The sequence below is a fragment of the Capricornis sumatraensis genome, chromosome 2 (assembly GCF_032405125.1).
Source record: "Capricornis sumatraensis isolate serow.1 chromosome 2, serow.2, whole genome shotgun sequence".
NCBI classification, from domain to species: domain Eukaryota; kingdom Metazoa; phylum Chordata; class Mammalia; order Artiodactyla; family Bovidae; genus Capricornis; species Capricornis sumatraensis.
This window is the reverse complement of record NC_091070.1, coordinates 216049880-216067833: the sequence shown is the minus strand read 5'-3', so window position 1 is coordinate 216067833 and position 17954 is coordinate 216049880. Positions and strand designations below refer to the sequence as shown.

The 17954-nt window shown below is 48.3% G+C and overlaps 1 protein-coding gene across 2 annotated transcripts in view; it reads right to left on the bottom strand.

The window, feature by feature from the left end:
- AGAP1 (ArfGAP with GTPase domain, ankyrin repeat and PH domain 1) overlaps window positions 1-17954 on the bottom strand; it is a 566367-nt gene that overhangs the window by 199391 nt on the left and 349022 nt on the right. For both annotated transcript variants that reach the window (XM_068962986.1, XM_068962992.1), the window contains exon 10: window positions 4540-4644. In XM_068962986.1, coding sequence (XP_068819087.1) covers window positions 4540-4644 — 105 coding nt within the window. The remainder of the gene's footprint in view (window positions 1-4539; window positions 4645-17954) is intronic.

Here is a 17954-nt window from a genome sequence, read left to right as displayed (position 1 = left end):
ACCACAACCTCTGTTGAAAACTCTGTCTGAAAATGTCAGCCAGGTTATTTCCCGTGACTCCCAGCAGAGTCACGGGTTGTAGGATCTGCTATTTGAGACCAGTGTAGGTCCCCTGCTCTGTGACCAGTAAGAGGTGGATGACGGACAGTGTGGAAATCGGAAGCTACCAACCTGGACAAGAGTTCCCCAGTACTGAAAATATATACCTGAAACTCACACTTTCACTTTCATGCACTGGAGAAGGAAATGGCTGAAGATCACTTAGGTCTTCAGCACAAGCGGCCAGTGATCTTAGTGGTCTTTCTCCCGTAACACCCCTTACCTTGGAAGCCAGTGTTACAGTGTGACTGCTATCTGAGATCGTTCGTTTCCATCCCCTTTTGAAATTTTCCAGACTCTAATAACTGGGCCATTCTCCACGATGTAGACTTTTGGGGCCTAAAGTAGCACCTATCTGAATGCTCCTGAATTTCTTAGTAAGGGAAGTCAGGACTCTGCCCTTGGACATCCTTCTGATGCATCTTCTGCCCTTGGACATCCCCCTGATGCACCTTCGTGTCTGGGACCACAGAGAGCACACGACTAACTCAGCCACTGGGCGTCTGCTGTGCGGTCCAGTCGCTCGGGCGTGTCCAACTCTATGCGACCCCGTGGACTGCAGCCCACCAGGCTCCTCTGTCCATGGGATTCTCCAGGCAAGAACACTGCAGTGGGTTGCCATGCCCTCCTCCGGAGGATCCTCCTGAACCCGGGATCGAACCTACGTTTCCTGCATCTCCTGTGCTGCAGGCAGACTTTTTGCTGCTGAGCCACTGGGGAAGTCACACTGGGCATCTGTGGTTCCGAACACCTAAGACCAGAACATTCCAGGCACCTGCCAAGAAATATACCTGGAACTCACAGCCCTCTAAATGTCCACCCAAAGCTTGGTTGTGAAAACCAGAATCCACAAAGGATTACAATGAAAGTCATGACATCTCTGTGTGGTCTAGTAATTCAAACTCACCACTAGATTAAGCCACTTCCTTAGGGAACTGTCTACCTGTATCAATAACTGTAGCTCCCAGGCGACCCGCATTAACCGAATCGCACTTTTTAAAATGACGATGGCTCCTGCCTGCTGCACAATTATAAAGCCCCACTCTGTTCCTTTACTATATTCCAATAATATCCATGCATACATAGGGTAAAAAAAAAGGAAAGATGGCACTGAGGACCATCGTGAGAAGCAGCCTGTGCAGGAGAACTTTTGAAGAACGGATGGCGACCGTATCATCAAAAGGCAGAGAGGAAAAGTAAGGGCGCATAGGCCCTCCAGCAGGAATGTTCCAGAACCATCTCCTGTTGCCACCATTCTTCCCCCTTGGCAAGAAACAGCCAACGTCCCTCTGAGGTGCTCAGCAGGAGACTGAAATGTGACCGGGGGGGCATCACCCATGAGATCTCACTTTCTAAAGGTCGGTGAGGCCAGCAAGGAGACCGTGACTGCACGTCTCCCTCCAAGGAACAAAGCAAACGGGTCCATCAATAGGTTCTGTTTTCTGATGGGGTTTTTAGGAAGAACTACGCCCGGGAAAGGGCACCTCCCTGTTGATAGAGCTTTGGAGAAAGAACCCCAAAGACCCAGACGGGAGCATGACAGTCACAGGCAGGCCTCACGAGATAGTGTTAAGTCTCTGGTTTAGGCCACTGGGGAAGCAGCCTGACTCTATGTCCCAAATAACCCCAATAAATCAAGCACAAGGAATCCTCTCAGTCCAAGAAGTGTGTATCTCGAAAGCCTACCTACTGGTGAAGCGCAAAGACTCCCCACCAATAGGAGGAACAAGCAGAGGGGCCTAAGTACACGCTTGCTTTTGAGCCCAGTTCAGAGAGGGGAAGCCACTGCCGGAAGACCAGAGGGAAAAGGACAGCTCACCCCAGCCAGCAAATGACATGGTGAGGATACCATCTGTTACTGGTCCTGCTGCGAAGGCTTTCAGAAAGGTAATTCCTCTTCCTGTTTGGAACCAAATGTCGGGCTAACTTAGCCGCCGGGGGTCAGCAGCTCCCGACAACTTAAGACTAGAACACAGCCACTCCAAATACCTGCAAGGGACTATAAATGTCAAAGAGGAAGTCACTCAGTTGTGTCCGAATCTTTGTGACCCCATGGACTATACAGTCCATGGAATTGTCCAGGGGATCTTCCCTACTCCAGGGGATCTTCCCAACCCAGGGATCGAACAGCTCTCCTACACTGCAGGTGGATTCTTTACCAGCTGAGCTACTGGGGAAGCCCTGGAAGCAAATTCACTCCAGACAGCAAGTCCCACTGCAAGGGTACCATCTGTTACCTGTCCTACTGAAAGCTTAAAAAAAAAAAAAAAAAAGGGAAATGTTCCTGAGAGTACAGGGTGGGGGGGAAAAGCCAGAAGTGAACTGACACAGTCTTTCCTGGAATTTGGCAGTCCATACCCAGAACCCACAGAAGCACATCCTCTTCAACTCAGGAAGGCTATGGTTGGGAATGTGTCTGCAGGACATGGATGTGGGCACAGAGGTGTCAAACGAGGACACTGATCAGACTGACTCACAAAGGTAAAAATCATGGAGAAAGGAAGTCGGCTCGCCAAATGTCGGTTCAGTCCGTTGGGGCACACGTGCAGGACGGATGTTACGTGACTATTAAGATGGTGGCATACAGGCGTGTTTGTTGGCACGGGCAGGATCTGGCGTCGTCTAGGAGAGCAGGGAGCATGCTGTGTACCCAAGGGGGCTGCAGGCCAGCAGAGGCAAAGGTGTAGACTGTGGACACGGCTAGGAGGATACAGCTCAAAATGTGAGCAGCCGTGTTTCGTAGGGGCTATCTGGGAGGAGGACATTTTCTTCAGCATGTTTATCTTTAACTTCTCATTAATCACAGTGCGATTTTCAAGAAGTACTTAAAATTAAAAGCTTAATGTTGTGCTTAACACTGTGATATAGTCAAACAACCAGCTAATACTACATAGTCATACATATACCTGTGTGAAGGCAGATAAACATCATGCAAGGTTCATGGAATATGTTGTGTTGGGAGAGCCATGGCAACCACCTTCAGGTTTTACCAAAGCTTTCCTTTCCCAATGATGATAATTTCTCCCAGTGATGAACTTAGGTGTCTTTCCCTCTACCTTACATAAATCACCAGGGTAAGAGACGTTCTTACACAGAGAGAACGAACCTGCCTTACAAACCGGCATGCATTCAACTCTTGGTTTTGTTGTTCTCAGCTGCTCAAGCTGAGCCTGGGTTTCGATGCACAGTGAGTTCCCTACAAATGAACTGTCAAGTTGCAGACTTTCTAAGATGCAACTGTGTGTTCGCATGTCCAGTCGCGTTACTTGCTCACGTGTCTGGTGTGCGTTGCCACACGCGTGCATCCTCTGCGAGTGGTTGTGCTTCTGTGCACGTCACTGAGCCGTGCTGTAGAGAGGACAGCAGTGCAGCATCTTTATTTCAAGCCCAGGGTGTCTAGAAGCAAGTGTGAAAGCAGCTTGACGCAGCTGGTACTACTGAGAAGTATCAGCGGTTGTACTGCACTACTGTGCTTTCCAAGGTACTGTACTGTAAGACTAAAAATGCTTTCCTTATTATTTTGTGGTTTTTTTAATGTATTTTTTGGAGAAAAGTATTATAAATCTATGGTGCTCAGTCATGTGTGACTCTTTGTGACCCCATGGACTGTAGCCCGCCAGGCTCCTCTGCCCATGGAATTTCCCAGGCAAGGATACTGGAGTGGGTTGCTGTTTCCTCCTTCAGGGGATCTTCCCAACCCAAACTGAACAAGCATCTGCTGCGTCTCCTGCATTGGCAGGCAGATTCTTTACCACCAGAGCCACTTGGGAAGCCCATAACCTTATTAGATTACCGCACTGTAAGGTCAACTGTGTCAGCAGGGTATCTGAGCTAACTCTGTTGGACTCCCTAACAACCCGGACTTGTGAATGCACTCTCGGAATGGAGCTTGTTCGTATGTAGACTTGCTATAGTTTCTTTTAGTCTAGATTTTCAGATAGATTTTTTTCTCCTTTCTCTTTGACTACTTGTTCCTGTCTTTTTACTCTCATTTAAAATACTACTTTACTTAAAAAAAAAAATAGAAAAACAAACAAAAAAAGAACTATAAGAACACCATATAGACTGAAAATAAAAAGGGTTATTCTGTAAAAAAAAAAAAATTAGCTAAAAGAACACTGAGATATACTATCAAAATAGAATTTAACGCAAAATCCTTAATTTGGGAAAGAGGAAGACTACATACTATTAAAGGAATGCTCTATTAAGAAAGTAACTTTCATTCTGTTAGTATTATAATAAGATGCAAAATTTATAATATTATAAAATATTCATTTTGGTTTAAAAATAAATTTTACCAATTAAAAAAAGGAGTAATTTAAAATCAAATAAAATACTACTTTAACCTTTGACAGAGCCGAAAGGCTTGCCTGTGCATGGGCCCCCTCTGCGTCCCTGGAGCCCAGTACCTGCTCACTTCTCCAAGGGAGCAACACTCACGTGCAGACTTGGGTGGTAGGTCAGCACGCCGTTGTCACACAGGGTGACGTACTTCTTCTTCCACTCCTTGTTTAATGACTTGCCACTGCGCTTCAGCAGCATGCCCTATAAGCGGAAAAGAAGCCAGGCAGAAATTAGTATGATTTGTAAAATCCTGCGTACATTTTTAAAAAAAGAGTAGGCACATAGGTTAACTTTTAAACTGTTAAACTTCCATCTTCTCTTTGCCATCTTAAAATGGAAATAACACATTTCTGGCTTGGTCATGCGGTTTCCCCTTTCTTTTTTTATAAAATATAGATACAATCAACATAAAATTCCCTTTTGTGTATGTGAGTGCAGAACTTAATATTGCGACATTAACGAGGGCTAAGATGTGCCATTGGTTCAACCAATATAATACAAACCATTGTGATGTGATATATCATACCTTTTCCTATAACTAAGCTGTAAGCACACAGAGCTCCTAAAGGAATTAAAAAAGGAACGTAAATTTCCTTTTCTAAAAATAAGACACTAACCATATTCTTCCTTTACGATATTTACAAATAAGAACATTTTATTTTACAGTTTTTCACTTCAGATCTTAATTTATTAAAAATGAAATTCCATTTGCAAACTTAGCAATGGCATTTAATAGATGAACTGTGTATAATTTACTTTAATCCATTTTTAATGAAATCATATTAAAGCTTCTTAAAAACCATTCAACACTTGAAACCGACACACAAGTATATTTAATCCAGTCTTCCTTAGATGACTGATGAGGATTTGCTCTTGTTTTTACTACCAATTCCCAGCAAACCTTCTGTCTCATTTCTAGGCTTTCTTGAGTTAAGAAAACCGGAGGCAGCCTGAGCTCTGCCAGGCCCAGCACCTTGAGTCTGTACTTTCTTTCCCTGTTGGGGCTTCAGGCCCCCCTGCTTGCATGTGTGCATTCTAAGCAGCTTGAATCATGTCCAACTGTGTGTGACCCCATGGACTGTGGCCCGCTGGGCTCTTCTGCCCACAGGATTCTCCAGGCAAGAGTACAGGAATGGGTTGCTATTCCCTTCTCCAGGGGATCTTCATGACCCAGGAAATGAACCCAGGCCTCCTGAATTGCAGGCAGATTCTTTACCATCTGAGGCACCAAGGAAGCCCCACGCCCTTCTAGTCAGTCGGTTTTAAACTTGAGCTTTCATATCTGGATTCATCTAACTCCCGTCCACAGCAACGAAGGGGAGCAGGAGAACCTCCCTCCTTGTTCTTCCTCTTGCTGCTCACATGTTAATGTGATCAGGACTTCCCTGGGGTCCAGTGGTTAAGAATTCGCCTTCCAAACCAGGGACGTGGGTTCGATCCCTGGTCGGGGAAGTAAGATTCCACTTGCCTTGGAGCAACTGAGCCAGTGTGCACCACAACCAGAGAAGCCAGCACATCGGAACTGCTGGGCCTGCAGGCTCCGGAGCCTGCGCCCCACGGTAAGAGAAGTCTGCCCATGTGCCGTGATGAGAGCCAGCATAGCCAAGACAAGGAGAAGTGCGAGATCATAAGTATGACTGGGAAAGCCTAAGACTAACATGAGTTGATTCACCCAGATGGAGGCAGAAAGAAAATGGTCAGTTTGAAACAGAATCTGATACCTTAGGAAGGTGCGGCCTCCCGAGTCCCTTTGAGAATTTTTACCGGCCCCCACCCACCTCCTAATTCTATCAACCAGGAACCAAAGGACGAGAAACCACCAAGAAGGCATTTTTCTTTTGCATGGACTGGAAAAGCCTATTGCGTTCGTGACCCCCATGGACTGCAGCATGCCAGGCTTCCCTGACCTTCACTATCTCCTGGAGTTTGCTCAAACTCATTTCCATTGAGTCAGTTTCCCAATATTATGACATTGTGTTTTTATGGACAGATTTTACAAACGTAACGGATTATGAGCCACCTGGGGACTCTGGCCACAGTGCTTATTGTTTCTGAGGGAAAATATTTCGGAGTGTGAGGCAACTAACAAGTAAACCTTTGGAAGATCATTTCTTTGCAAGTTCTTAATTAAAGAAGCACGTGATATATAAAGCTGCAGACCTTGATTTCTTGGAATCTAAACCGATATAAACCAAACACGGCTTTGAGACCAACAAAGGGAACCAGCTCCAGAGAAAAATGTTAGCTCCCATTGGAGGGGATACAGGTTTTAGGGCACAGTAAAAACTAGTGTGTGTGGGGGGGCTCAATTAGTGACAGTGAATTAGCAGCGATGAAAAAGCAACCCCTTAGCACCATTAAATGTCTCTCCCCAGTGGGATTTCTAAGATTTTAAAACTTAGCATAATGAAATCTGAAACAGGGACTTCCCTGGTGCTGCGGTGGTTAAGAACCCATCCGCCAATGCAGGGGGCACAGGTACGACCCCTGGTCAGGGAAGACCCCACACGCCACCAAGCAACTAAGCCTGTGTGCCAAGAGTTACTGAGCCCATGCTCTAGACACCGTGCACCACTGCTACCAAAGCCCGTGTGCCCTAGAGTAACCCATGATCTGAAAGCAAAGAGAAACCAGCGCCTCCACGCGGAGCCTGCCCACTGCAAACAGAGAAAGCCCGTGAGGAGCAACAAAGACCCACCACAGCCAAATAAATAGATAAAATTATACATATTTTTAAAAAGCCAAATACAGGTATATACATAATATAAACAAGTTCTTCCGTAGGCTCACCTTTTCCCACCCTCCATTTCAGATGGAATTCCAGCAACACCACCAGGGGCCGGGGTCACTGTGCATCCTCACCAGCTAAGAGCTGCCCTGCATCTCAGAAAGCCTTTTTAAAGATATTTTACTATTTTTATTCATTTATTTACTTGGCTGTGCCGGGTCTCAGCTGCAGCACGTGGGATCGAGTTCCCTGACCAGGGATCGAACCTGCGCCCCCCCATCCACCCCCGCATTGGGAGTGCAGAGTCTTAGCCACTGGACCACCAGGGAGGACCTCCTCAAGAAGCTTTTCCTTTCTTCCTCAAATGAAAGACAGGCTCCTTGAAGAGGGACACACAGAAGTCCTCTAGCCATCTTCAGGGCACTTTCAGGAGCAAGTCCCGCACTGCCTGGTGAGGGGAATAAAGACTCCTTTCTTGAGGGAATAAAAAAATTCACCAGGAGGCCAAGTGAAGAGGGGACATCATAGTTTTCTGGGGACTTAAATTAGGCAATTTGTTAGGTGCTAGGAAAACAATGTCTTGCTAAAAAAAAAAGTAAATAAACACAAAATCCAAATCTTTACAATCTTAAATAAATCCTGTGATTCACCTCGAAGGATTCTCTCTGATTACCTGCACTATTTAAACACTGCAGAATTCAGCGGGGACTGAAGACCTAGTCAAGGCTATGGTTTTTCCTGTGGTCATGTATGGATGTGAGAGTTGGACTGTGAAGAAGGCTGAGCACCGAAGAATTGATGCTTTGGAACTGTGGTGTTGGAGAAGACTCTTGAGCGTCTCTTGGACTGCAAGGAGATCCAACCAGTCCATCCTAAAGGAGATCAGCCCTGGGTGTTCTTTGGAGGGAATGATGCTGAAGCTGAAACTCCAATACTTTGGCCACCTCATGCGAAGAGTTGACTCATTGGAAAAGACTCTGATGCTGGGAGAGATTGGGAGCAGGAGGAGAAGAGGACGACCGAGGATGAGATGGCTGGATGGCATCACGGACTCGATGGATCCAAGTCTGAGTGAACTCTGGGAGTTGGGGATGGACAGGGAGTCCTGGCGTGCTGCGATTCATGGGATCGCAAAGAGTCGGACATGACTGAGCGACTGAACTGAACTGAACTGAAGACCACCCTGGCATGCTTGGAGCCTTATTTCTGTCCTTCAGCCTTGGCCCCAGCTGGGTTTATCATGCCCCCATCAGACACCAGGCGGGGACTGAACTGGCTCCCCACATCACACGTACACACGTTGGGGCCGCCCAGATGCCAGTCTGGGCAGAGGTGGACCAGGTAAGGCGCACGTTTCTTTAAGCGGCCTGAGCACGCGCCACGCATTTCTAAGCACTGCTGCGCTCTCTCACTCCCTCGTCCCCCATTGGCAGCAGGATGGGGGCAGTTGCTCTCGTGGCTCCCTTGGTTTGGACATGAACTCTGACCACAGAGGTGAGGGCGCTCATCAGCTGATGGACAGTGACGGGACCAGCCACCCTGCCCTCTCCACTCCTGCCGTTAGCACCGCGGGCTGCTAAGTTCAGACCTGGAAATGACCACCATGGTCAAGCCTACCAGTGTCCTTGCCGTGGCTCAGCCCAAAGCCTTCAGTCCCAAAGTACCAGCTCCTTCTCTCCTGGCACAAATCCCCAGCCTGAGAGAGGTGGGTCACCCAGGATCCTGGCAGCCATTCAGGTCTGATTCCTCTCCTGAGGGGTGGTGGCCAATCGGTACTGGTATTTCATCTTCACACACTGAAAGAAATGACAAGCACCCTTCTAACAGGAACAGATTCAGATGTGCCCCCTAAAATCTAGTGCACGTGGACCCAGAGGAAGGGGTTTCTGTTTGCTGAATCTTGAGTACCCTGAGAATGTGCTAAACGCTGAGTGCCCTTGAGAGAGGGGAGACTGCGATGAAGAATTTATGGAAGCACATCTCAAGGCTACTAAAAAATTCCAGGAAGGGGTGGTCAGGGCGGTTGCGGGTGGAGAAGGTCACATCTCCTGATGGAGGTTCAGCGAGGCCCAGTGAGGCCACCCTTCCAGGAACGGCCTCCCTGAACTGTGCAGGGAACCCAAAGTATGTGTCTATGTTTCCAGATCTCCCGATGAGTCAAGAGAAAAAGAAAAACTGGAGCTTTAGGGACAACTCCTTATTTTAGAATGTTGGAAATGGATTATATACCATCTGCATGTAATTCAGGCCAAACCCAACACATGGGCAGGTCAGAGGCAGGCACCTCTGTGTTTGTGACCTCATGCCAAGAGTCAGTAGAAGGCAGTATTGGAGTCTGGACTAAGGCACTGGACTCACAGCGGGCCATGTGGGACCTCCATCCTATCACCCAGACGACGGCCATCCACGGCCTTTCACTTCCCAGAAGGGGAGTCCTGGATCAGTGCCCACAGCTCTAAACGTCAGAGTCCACTTGCACACATATACATGTGAGCCTTTAGAAAAGGTCGGCCACAACACCAGGAGAAGCCAGCATGCTCGGTGGTCTCTCTATAAACAATAAAGAGAGCCCCATCCTGGAAAACATGATGGGAGGCGAACTCTTTGATGAATTATGGTAGGAAGCTAGGGCTTTGGCGGCAGCAAGCAGGAAAACTTGTGTAATCAGAGGTTCAATTGGACTTCAAATGAGGAGACTCAGGCAACAGCTTCAGTGGATTCAAGACATGTTTCCTGTTGCTTCTTCTTTTTTTTTCCTTAAATAAATTCTGAACACTGATTTTTTAAAGAGTAATTTGTATCAAGTGGGAATCACAGAATAGCAGAATCTCAAGAGGCTCTGAAAGTTGAACCATTCAGTCCCGAATCTGCTAGATGAGCTTTTGTGCAGGATCCCTGCCTGGGCCCACCCTGCTTGAGCATCCCTGGGGACAGCGAGCGTCTGGATCCCTAGAGCTGCCCGAGCAGGAGTCCACGGCTGAGCAGAGATGGTGCAGAGGGGCGGGGGTTGGGGGGGTTGGTCTGTAAGTCTGGAGCAGAGGCTGTCCCAGCATATCCTGACTTCCAGGGACTAAGGCTAGCTGCTACCAAGGTCCAGTAAGATATCACACAGCTACATAGCCAAGCCTGGTCTTAGCCCCCAACTCCTCTGGAAGCAAAAGGTTCCAGTGCTCTGACGTGCTGTGTCTCTCCTCTGAACACAGTAGGATCCCACCAAAGTGCCAAAGCGGGAGAACCCAGCCTCCTTTTAGGACAAACTTCTACCAGTGAGCCACGATGCTCAAACATGCCAGGAGGCCCTTCACTGCATTTGGCTGAGCCCCTAGATCGCATCCCTCTGTGGTTCTGTCTTCCCAAATTCACACACTTTCTACTCTAAGCGCCAAGGAAACGGAAAACCCTATAAATAGTTCATTTTAAACTTTTGAAGGACGTGAAGCCGTGATCCCACCAGCTAGAAGATGACAGAGGCCGGAAGGCATTCTGCCGGAGACACGCAGGCGGGCAGCCCCCCTTGGCGAGGTAGACGGTCCTGCTGATCCTAAGTCCCTTTGATCCTATGTGACCCAGGGCAAAACCGCACGGCAGAATGTCAAAATGTATCCTCAGTCTATCTTTCAGATGCCACTTTTATACATGTAAAAACAATTTCCTGCTTCAAACTGTTTCTCACTGACCATCTACCCCAGTGTAGACGTCAATTACGGTTAATGTTTTATTTGACTCCTGTATGGCTTATGCCTCTGTTTTACAAAAATTTTACTTTGAAACAATATTGGGCTCATTGTGAGCCAGATGCTGCTTTAAGAGCCTCACAAGTTAAGAATTACCTTCCCCCACCCCCCGAAAGCTTATTACCACCTGCTGGTAATTACTCTGATTATCCCCATTTTACAGACGAAGCCACTGAGGCACAGAGAGGGTATGTAGCTTACCCAAGGCACACAGCCAGCTTGGTAGCTGATCTCAAGACAACTCCAATTTGCACCAGGCTTCGTGTTATTCCTGCCCCTGTGTAAATTATCCCACACTGACTGGGGGATGCCTGAGATTCAGTTTACCCAGAAGCAGCTGAAGTGATGCCCCCTACATTGGGTTTAAATCGAAAGAAATTCTGACAGCTTCTGCTTTGGGGAGCTCTGACCAAGAAGCCACGCTGTGCTCTGTCCATAGTGCTGAGACACAGAATTATGAAAAATAATGACAGGTTTGTTTTTTTTTTCCAAATCGTTAAGTTTTGGGCTTTCCTGGTGGCTCAGATGGTAAGGAATTTGCCATGCGATGTAGGAGACCTGGATTTGGTCCCTGGGTTGGAGAAGATCCCCTGGGGGAGGAAATGGCTACCCACTCTAGTATCCTTGCCTGGAGAATTCTGTGGACGGAGGAGCCTGGTGGGCTACAGTCCACGGGGTCACAAAGAGTCAGACTCGACTGAGCGACTAACAGACACAAGTTTCGGAGGACAGTACTATGCACGTGAGGAAGTGGAGCTGCTCAGTCGTGTCCGACTCTTTGCGACCCCATGGACTGTAGCCCACCAGGCTCCTCCGTCCACGGAATTTTCCAAGCAAGAGTACTGGAGTGGGTAGCCATTTCCTTCTCCAGGAGATCTTCCCAACCCAGGGATCGAACCCATGTCTCCCACACTGCAGGCAGGCGCTTTACTGTCTGAGCCACCAGGGAAGCCCTATGCACAAACGGATTAGAAAAACAGAAGTAGCATCTGGCACTTCAGTAACGGAAGTCAAAAACACGTGGCACTGGCTTGGAATCAGGCAGCAGATGGAGGCTGGTGGGACGGAGCAGCTGGAAGGACCGTGAGGAAGATGCTCCCTGAGGGTGGAGAAAGGGGGCTGACTTGTGCGCTGGCTGGCTGGACAGTTAGCAGACCTGCTCCCTGTGGAAAGGTGCAGCACAGCCAGGGCGCCCAGTGAACCCCTGGATGGACCTGGCTGAGAGCAGAATGCCAGGCACACTGGCTGCTCAGCTGAGTCTGAAAGGAGGGAGGGGGACTCAAGGTAGTTTTCAAGCAGACTTAGAAAAAATATTTCAAAACCTTGCTGGACCAGATCATGAGAAAAACGGTATCTCAGTCCCAGCTTCTTCTCCAGCAGAAACCTCTGAGAATCAGAACTGGCTTCAGATCAAAGACTGAATCCAGAGAATGCTAGGAGTGAAAAGTGAAATTGTTAATTGCTAATTCGTGTCCTACTATTTGTGACCCCATGGACTGTAGCCCACCAGGTTCCTCTGTCCATGGAATTCTCCAGGCGAGAATAATGGAGTGGGTTGCCATTCCCTTCTCCAGTGGATCTTCTAACCCAGGGATTGAACTGGGGTCTCCTGCATTGCAGGCAGATTATTTACCATCTGAGCCACCAGGGAAGCCCTGAATGCCAGGAGATGTGATTTCAAAATATAGACACCACCAGGGTGTGCCATTCAGACCCCCTTCTTGAGAACTCAGAAAGATTTAAGGTAGGCCCTTCATGTTAGAGAAGATCTGTGGATTAGAGACAGGGATGTGTAGATTGGCCTTTGTCTAATGGATGGAATTTGTAATTTGATACAAAAGACACCCATGAGGCTTTTTTTTTTTTTTTTTTAAGAGTTACACCACTTTGGACTAAAAAGCACAGAGAAGGTTCAAAATGAAAAGAGTTTCTGGGCTTTCGACCCAAGTATGGCAGGAAGCAGGCTGAGGAAGCTACGTAGCTATGAACACAGGCTACTTGTTATGGAGGAAGAAGGTCGACTCAGACAGAGAGACCGGGACCAGGGAGGATGCCCCCGGGAGTGTAACATCCCCTTGCCCAGAGCAGGGCAGACTGGGTGCCCGGCTGGGCTCAGAACTGCTGGGGACCAGAAACAGCTTCAGGCGTCCCGTCCCTCTCCTACTTTTGTGAATAAGGGATCGGCTGTGGTTCTCCCGTCCCTGCGCCAGTGCTGTGTGAGTGTGCATGTGTGTGACATAACTTATCTCTCGAGTGCCTGGTCTTCAGAGGGGAAGGATTCTATCCCAGGAGACTCACCTACATGCATGCCTGACCTAGACGACAATCTTGGCTGGAAGCCTGATGCCACATGGAATGAGAGTCTGTGCATCGGGGTGAGGGTATTTTGCAGGTGCGAGGGAAGACTGAAGTCCAAAGATGACTCTCAAAAACCCAGCTCATTGTGTCGTCCCAGGACCCCAGACCCAATTTAACCAATAGAATGTGCCAGAAGTGATGCTATTATTCTGGCCAAAGCCTGAAGGAGGCCTAGCAAGCTCCTGTTTGTATGCCCTTGGGAGCCCTAGCATCCTTAAAAGAAATTGGACCATATTACTAGGGAGACAGTGAGGAGGCAGAGACCCCGAAACCACACAGGGGAGAATGTGGGTCTCATCTATGGGGCAATCGCCACTGACCAGTGGGCATCAACCCCCTGCCACAGGAGCCACGTCTGCTGGGACACCACATTCGAGTAGGGGAATCAGCATGGACACCCCAGCCCTAGAAGGCATTTTGTGGGCAGAGATGAGCTGTCTCCAACATCCCTGCTCCAGATTCCTGATGCACAGAGCCATGAGCAATAAGAAAATGGCTACTGCTTTAAACCGCTCTGATGCGAGTTAATCCCCGGCAGTAGATCACCCTTGCAGCATAAGAGCCAGGAGCAGTAGTCTGTACTCAAAACCGGACGCAAGGCCACCTCCCTGTCAATCATCTCACCCTCCAGACCAGCTGCAAAGCTTTAACATCTTTGGCCTGTCTGCACAGCAAGAAATGTACGGGCTTTTTCCCATTTCAAATATTCCTCTTCTCTTACTTGGAAATGGCAAATGCTGATCTAACTGTTACCATTTTGTTCTTTGATGCCCCAGAAAGGCTGATTTTTTTTTTTTTAATGATCTACAACCAAAATCTCAGACTCCAGGCAGGCATTACTTGCTTCCTTGGCTCAAGGACCGTTTTCTACTGTGGAGCAAAGAGTAGAATTATCTTTTCGGCTGCAATCTCTTTATTAGCCGTGTGTAGTCTCTGCCTGGTCCCAAGAGGTCATTGAAAGCCAAAAGCAATGTTAAGTGTACAAGCTTTAAATAACTTACAAAGTTAATGTAATGAATGTAAGTGGCGTCTGAAATCCATCACTCAGTGCCCGTTGCAGCCCCAAGCTGTGATAAAACACCACTCATAAATTTATATTAAAACCCTGCTCGATAGCAATTATTTACCAACAAAGATTTACTGACTGCGTTTGAGGCTGGGGGTCTTAAGCAGGCAAATCAGTCTTTGTTTTGAGTCGCGGGGACCGGTGGCCTTGGCGCCCGCCAGCCCAGAGAGCATCACGACACCAGGAGAACATTTAACGGCCAGAGTCCTACGAGGCAAGGGAGGACCAGCCTGCGGCAGGCTGAGCCACGGAAAGATCAGACCATCAACAGACATATCCACGAAGCGCTGATCTTCGCTCAGAGGCAGCATTTCTCATCTGCTTTAACAGCCACTGGAGGCCACACACGCATTTGACTGAAAGCAAAGGAGAGTCTGCGTGTGATTCAGCAGTCATAAATTGAATTATCCTGCTGCACCAGAGGGGGTGCGATAGCTCCCTAATTATCAAGTTTAAAAAGATGGTAGTTTTTCCAGGGTTTGAATCCATCCATACAAGTTCAAAAATGTTTCATATTGCTGGTTCTAAAAAAAGAAGTGCCGTTTGCATCCTTCTTCGGTTCCGTAAGGGACACCTGTCAAGGGTGCCTCAGTGTCGTGACAATTCCCGTTCTTAGGACTTTCGAGTAGATTCTCCTGATAGCAGTTCAAGGTTTCTGTGAATTTCTAAAACATCACAGAGGAAAGCTGGCATCTTTACAAGAGTCAAAGAGTATGATCACCGATCACTTAAGTCTCACATTTTCACTCAGTACTTTTGCTGTCATCAAGATCCTCCCCATAAAATATATCAACCTTATCTACTTGTGCCTTAGACAGCAGGGGATCAAACCAATCAATCCTGAAGGAAACCACTGGAAGAACTGACGCTGAAGCTGAAGCTCCAATACTTTGGCCACCTGATGTGCAGAGCTGACTCACTGGAAAAGACCCTGATGCTGGGGAAGATTGAAGGCAGGAGGCGAAGGGGACGACAGAGGATGAGATGCTCGGATGGCATTAGCAACTCAATGGACATGGGTTTGAGCAAGCTCTGGGAGATGGTGAAGGACAGGGAAGCCTGGCGTGCTGCAGTCCACGGGGCTGCAAACAGTTGGACATGACTGAGCGACTGAACAACTACTACTTGTGCTTGGCGGACTTAAAAATAAACTAGAAAAACGCATTTGGTTGAGAGATACATTTCATTATTAGAAACTGGGGAAGCAGAGGGATCAAATGATCATATGAGGGACAGGGACATCCTTCTGCCTGGTCAGGGGCTCCTGCAGAAGCCCTCCCCCCCCAGTCTGGTGTCACTCTCCGCTTGTCTCCCCAACAGCCTGCTTTTCCAGAACAGAACTTCACTCTCCATCCATCCTGCTCCTGCTCTTATTATGCCAAGCTGTCCCTTGCAGGTAACAAATACACACTTTAGAGGAACATGCCTGGACCCAAAGGAGTGGAAATTCACGCACGGAAGTGTCTGTTGCAGGGGTGGCGTCTGCACCCTCCTCTGCTCGCATCCCCCCATCACTTACACAACTGGACCGAGCTGATGCTGCGAACTCCCCATCAGGAGAGTCGGATGTAAAAACCTGAGCCTTGGGCTCATTCCTGTTTCAAGAGGAATCTCAAGGCCAGTGGACCCTACAGAGACTGTTCACGCTGGGATTCCCGCAGGACTGGGGCTGGCAAAGTCAGTCCTGTGAGTCAAATCTACCTTCTGCCTCTTTTCTGTAAATAAAGTTTCATCAGAACGTGGTCATGTCCGTCCTTACATGTGGCTGCTTTACAAGGCACGGTATGGCTCAGGAGTTGCAGGAAAGATGATGTGACTTGCAAAGCCTAAAACACTCACTCTCTGGCCCTGGAACCACACAGAAGCCATCAGCAGCCACTGACTTAATTTAAAATTGGCACAGCCTGCTTTTCCCCACTTAGTTCTCATTTTGCATCCTCCTCTTACTCCTTGCCCTTCCTGGGGAAGACCCCGTCACACTTACGGAAACTGGGCTCTGGGCTTCCATAACCTCTACTGAAATGAGCATCACCTGGTCCCTTAGACAGTGGTTGTTCTGGGCTGAATTACAGCCTCCCTGATTTTGATGCTTAGGCCCAGTACCTCAAACGTGACTGCTCTGGGTGACAGGGCCTTTAAGGAGCCTGTGGTTAATGAGGCCTTTAGGATGGGCTCTAACCTCGTGTGACTGGTGCCCTTATGGGAGGAGATTCAGACACAGACACACAACAGAATGAAACTGGCGTGAAGACACGGGGAGAGAATGGCCAGCCACAAACCAGGGAGAGAGGCCTCAGAAGGAAGACATCACCTTGACCTCGGATCTCCAGGCTTCAGGACTGTGAGAAAATGAATGACCGTTTTTAAGCCCCCAGTCCATGGGACTGGAACCAAGCAGGACCCATCGGGGCCTCCTCAGGATGATGCTCCATGCACTGCCCCTCAACCACATGTCCTCTGCCTGCCCACCATCCGTAGAAAAACCTTAATAAAAGTTTTAAATACATTTAATCAGAGAAGGGAAAAACAATGCAGAAAGAAAACAATCAAGCAAGACAAAATAACAAATACTTTGGCCATTTAACAAAGTCAAGGAGCGTCAGCTCCTCCTCAGGGGTCATGGGTAACAGCATTCTGCACTATGTACTCAGCAGTTTGGTGGATACTAAAACCCCCACCGGGTGGGAGAAGTTAACTGGACGCTGCCCACAAGCATGGAGACCACAGACCGGTTGCAGCCAGAAGGCTAATGATGCTGAGTCCCGATTACCCCATTACCAACCAATCAGAAGACTGTCCACAGGCTGATCACACACCCCACAACCCTCCTCCTAGACCCTGACTTTCAAAGCATGTCCCTGAATCCCATCAGTGAATTTGGGTCTTCTGAGCACTAGCTACCGGGACTCCTTGCTTGGCACCTGCAGGAAACCCTACTTTCCTTCACCACAACCCTGCGTCCACAGAGTAGCTTTACTGTGGGCAAGCAGACCCAAGTTTGGTTCTGCAGCAGCACAGTAGCCTTGAAAGAATGGTGCAGTGCTGAGCAGACAGGTTGTGAGCTGCTGTAGCGGAGAGAAATGGCCTAGTCCTCCAGCACCCAGCACAGCAGGCGCACCGCCTGGACTCACCAGACACGCCCTGCAGGTCTCCACGACAGACGGCATCTTCAGCTCTCCAAGCCCAGCTCACTGGAGGCTCACTTTTCATTCCCAACAGGCTGTGTTCGCTGGGTGTCTATGAGGCACCTCAGATCCGGCATACCCCAACAGACTGGGAATGCTGGGGAACCAGGTCTCTCTGAGTTTGCACAGGCTAGCCCTACATAATCACCCCAATTTACAGATGTTCCTACTTATAAAACAGCTCCAAAAACCCAGAATGTCTCCGTATATCCAGGCAATCCATCAAAAAACCCGAAACCAAAAATAAAAAGGCGGGGAGGGTGTAAAACCCCACCACTCAATTAAAACGCCATCCAATCCAATCAAGATGAGGGGCCCGCAGCTGAGAGGCTTAACAGGGAAAAAGCAAGTGTGACAGAGATGATGAGACTACATGCACTGTGGATCAAAACAGCCTATGGCTCTAGGTGTAGAAAACACTCTTAAGTGAAAGAAGAAAA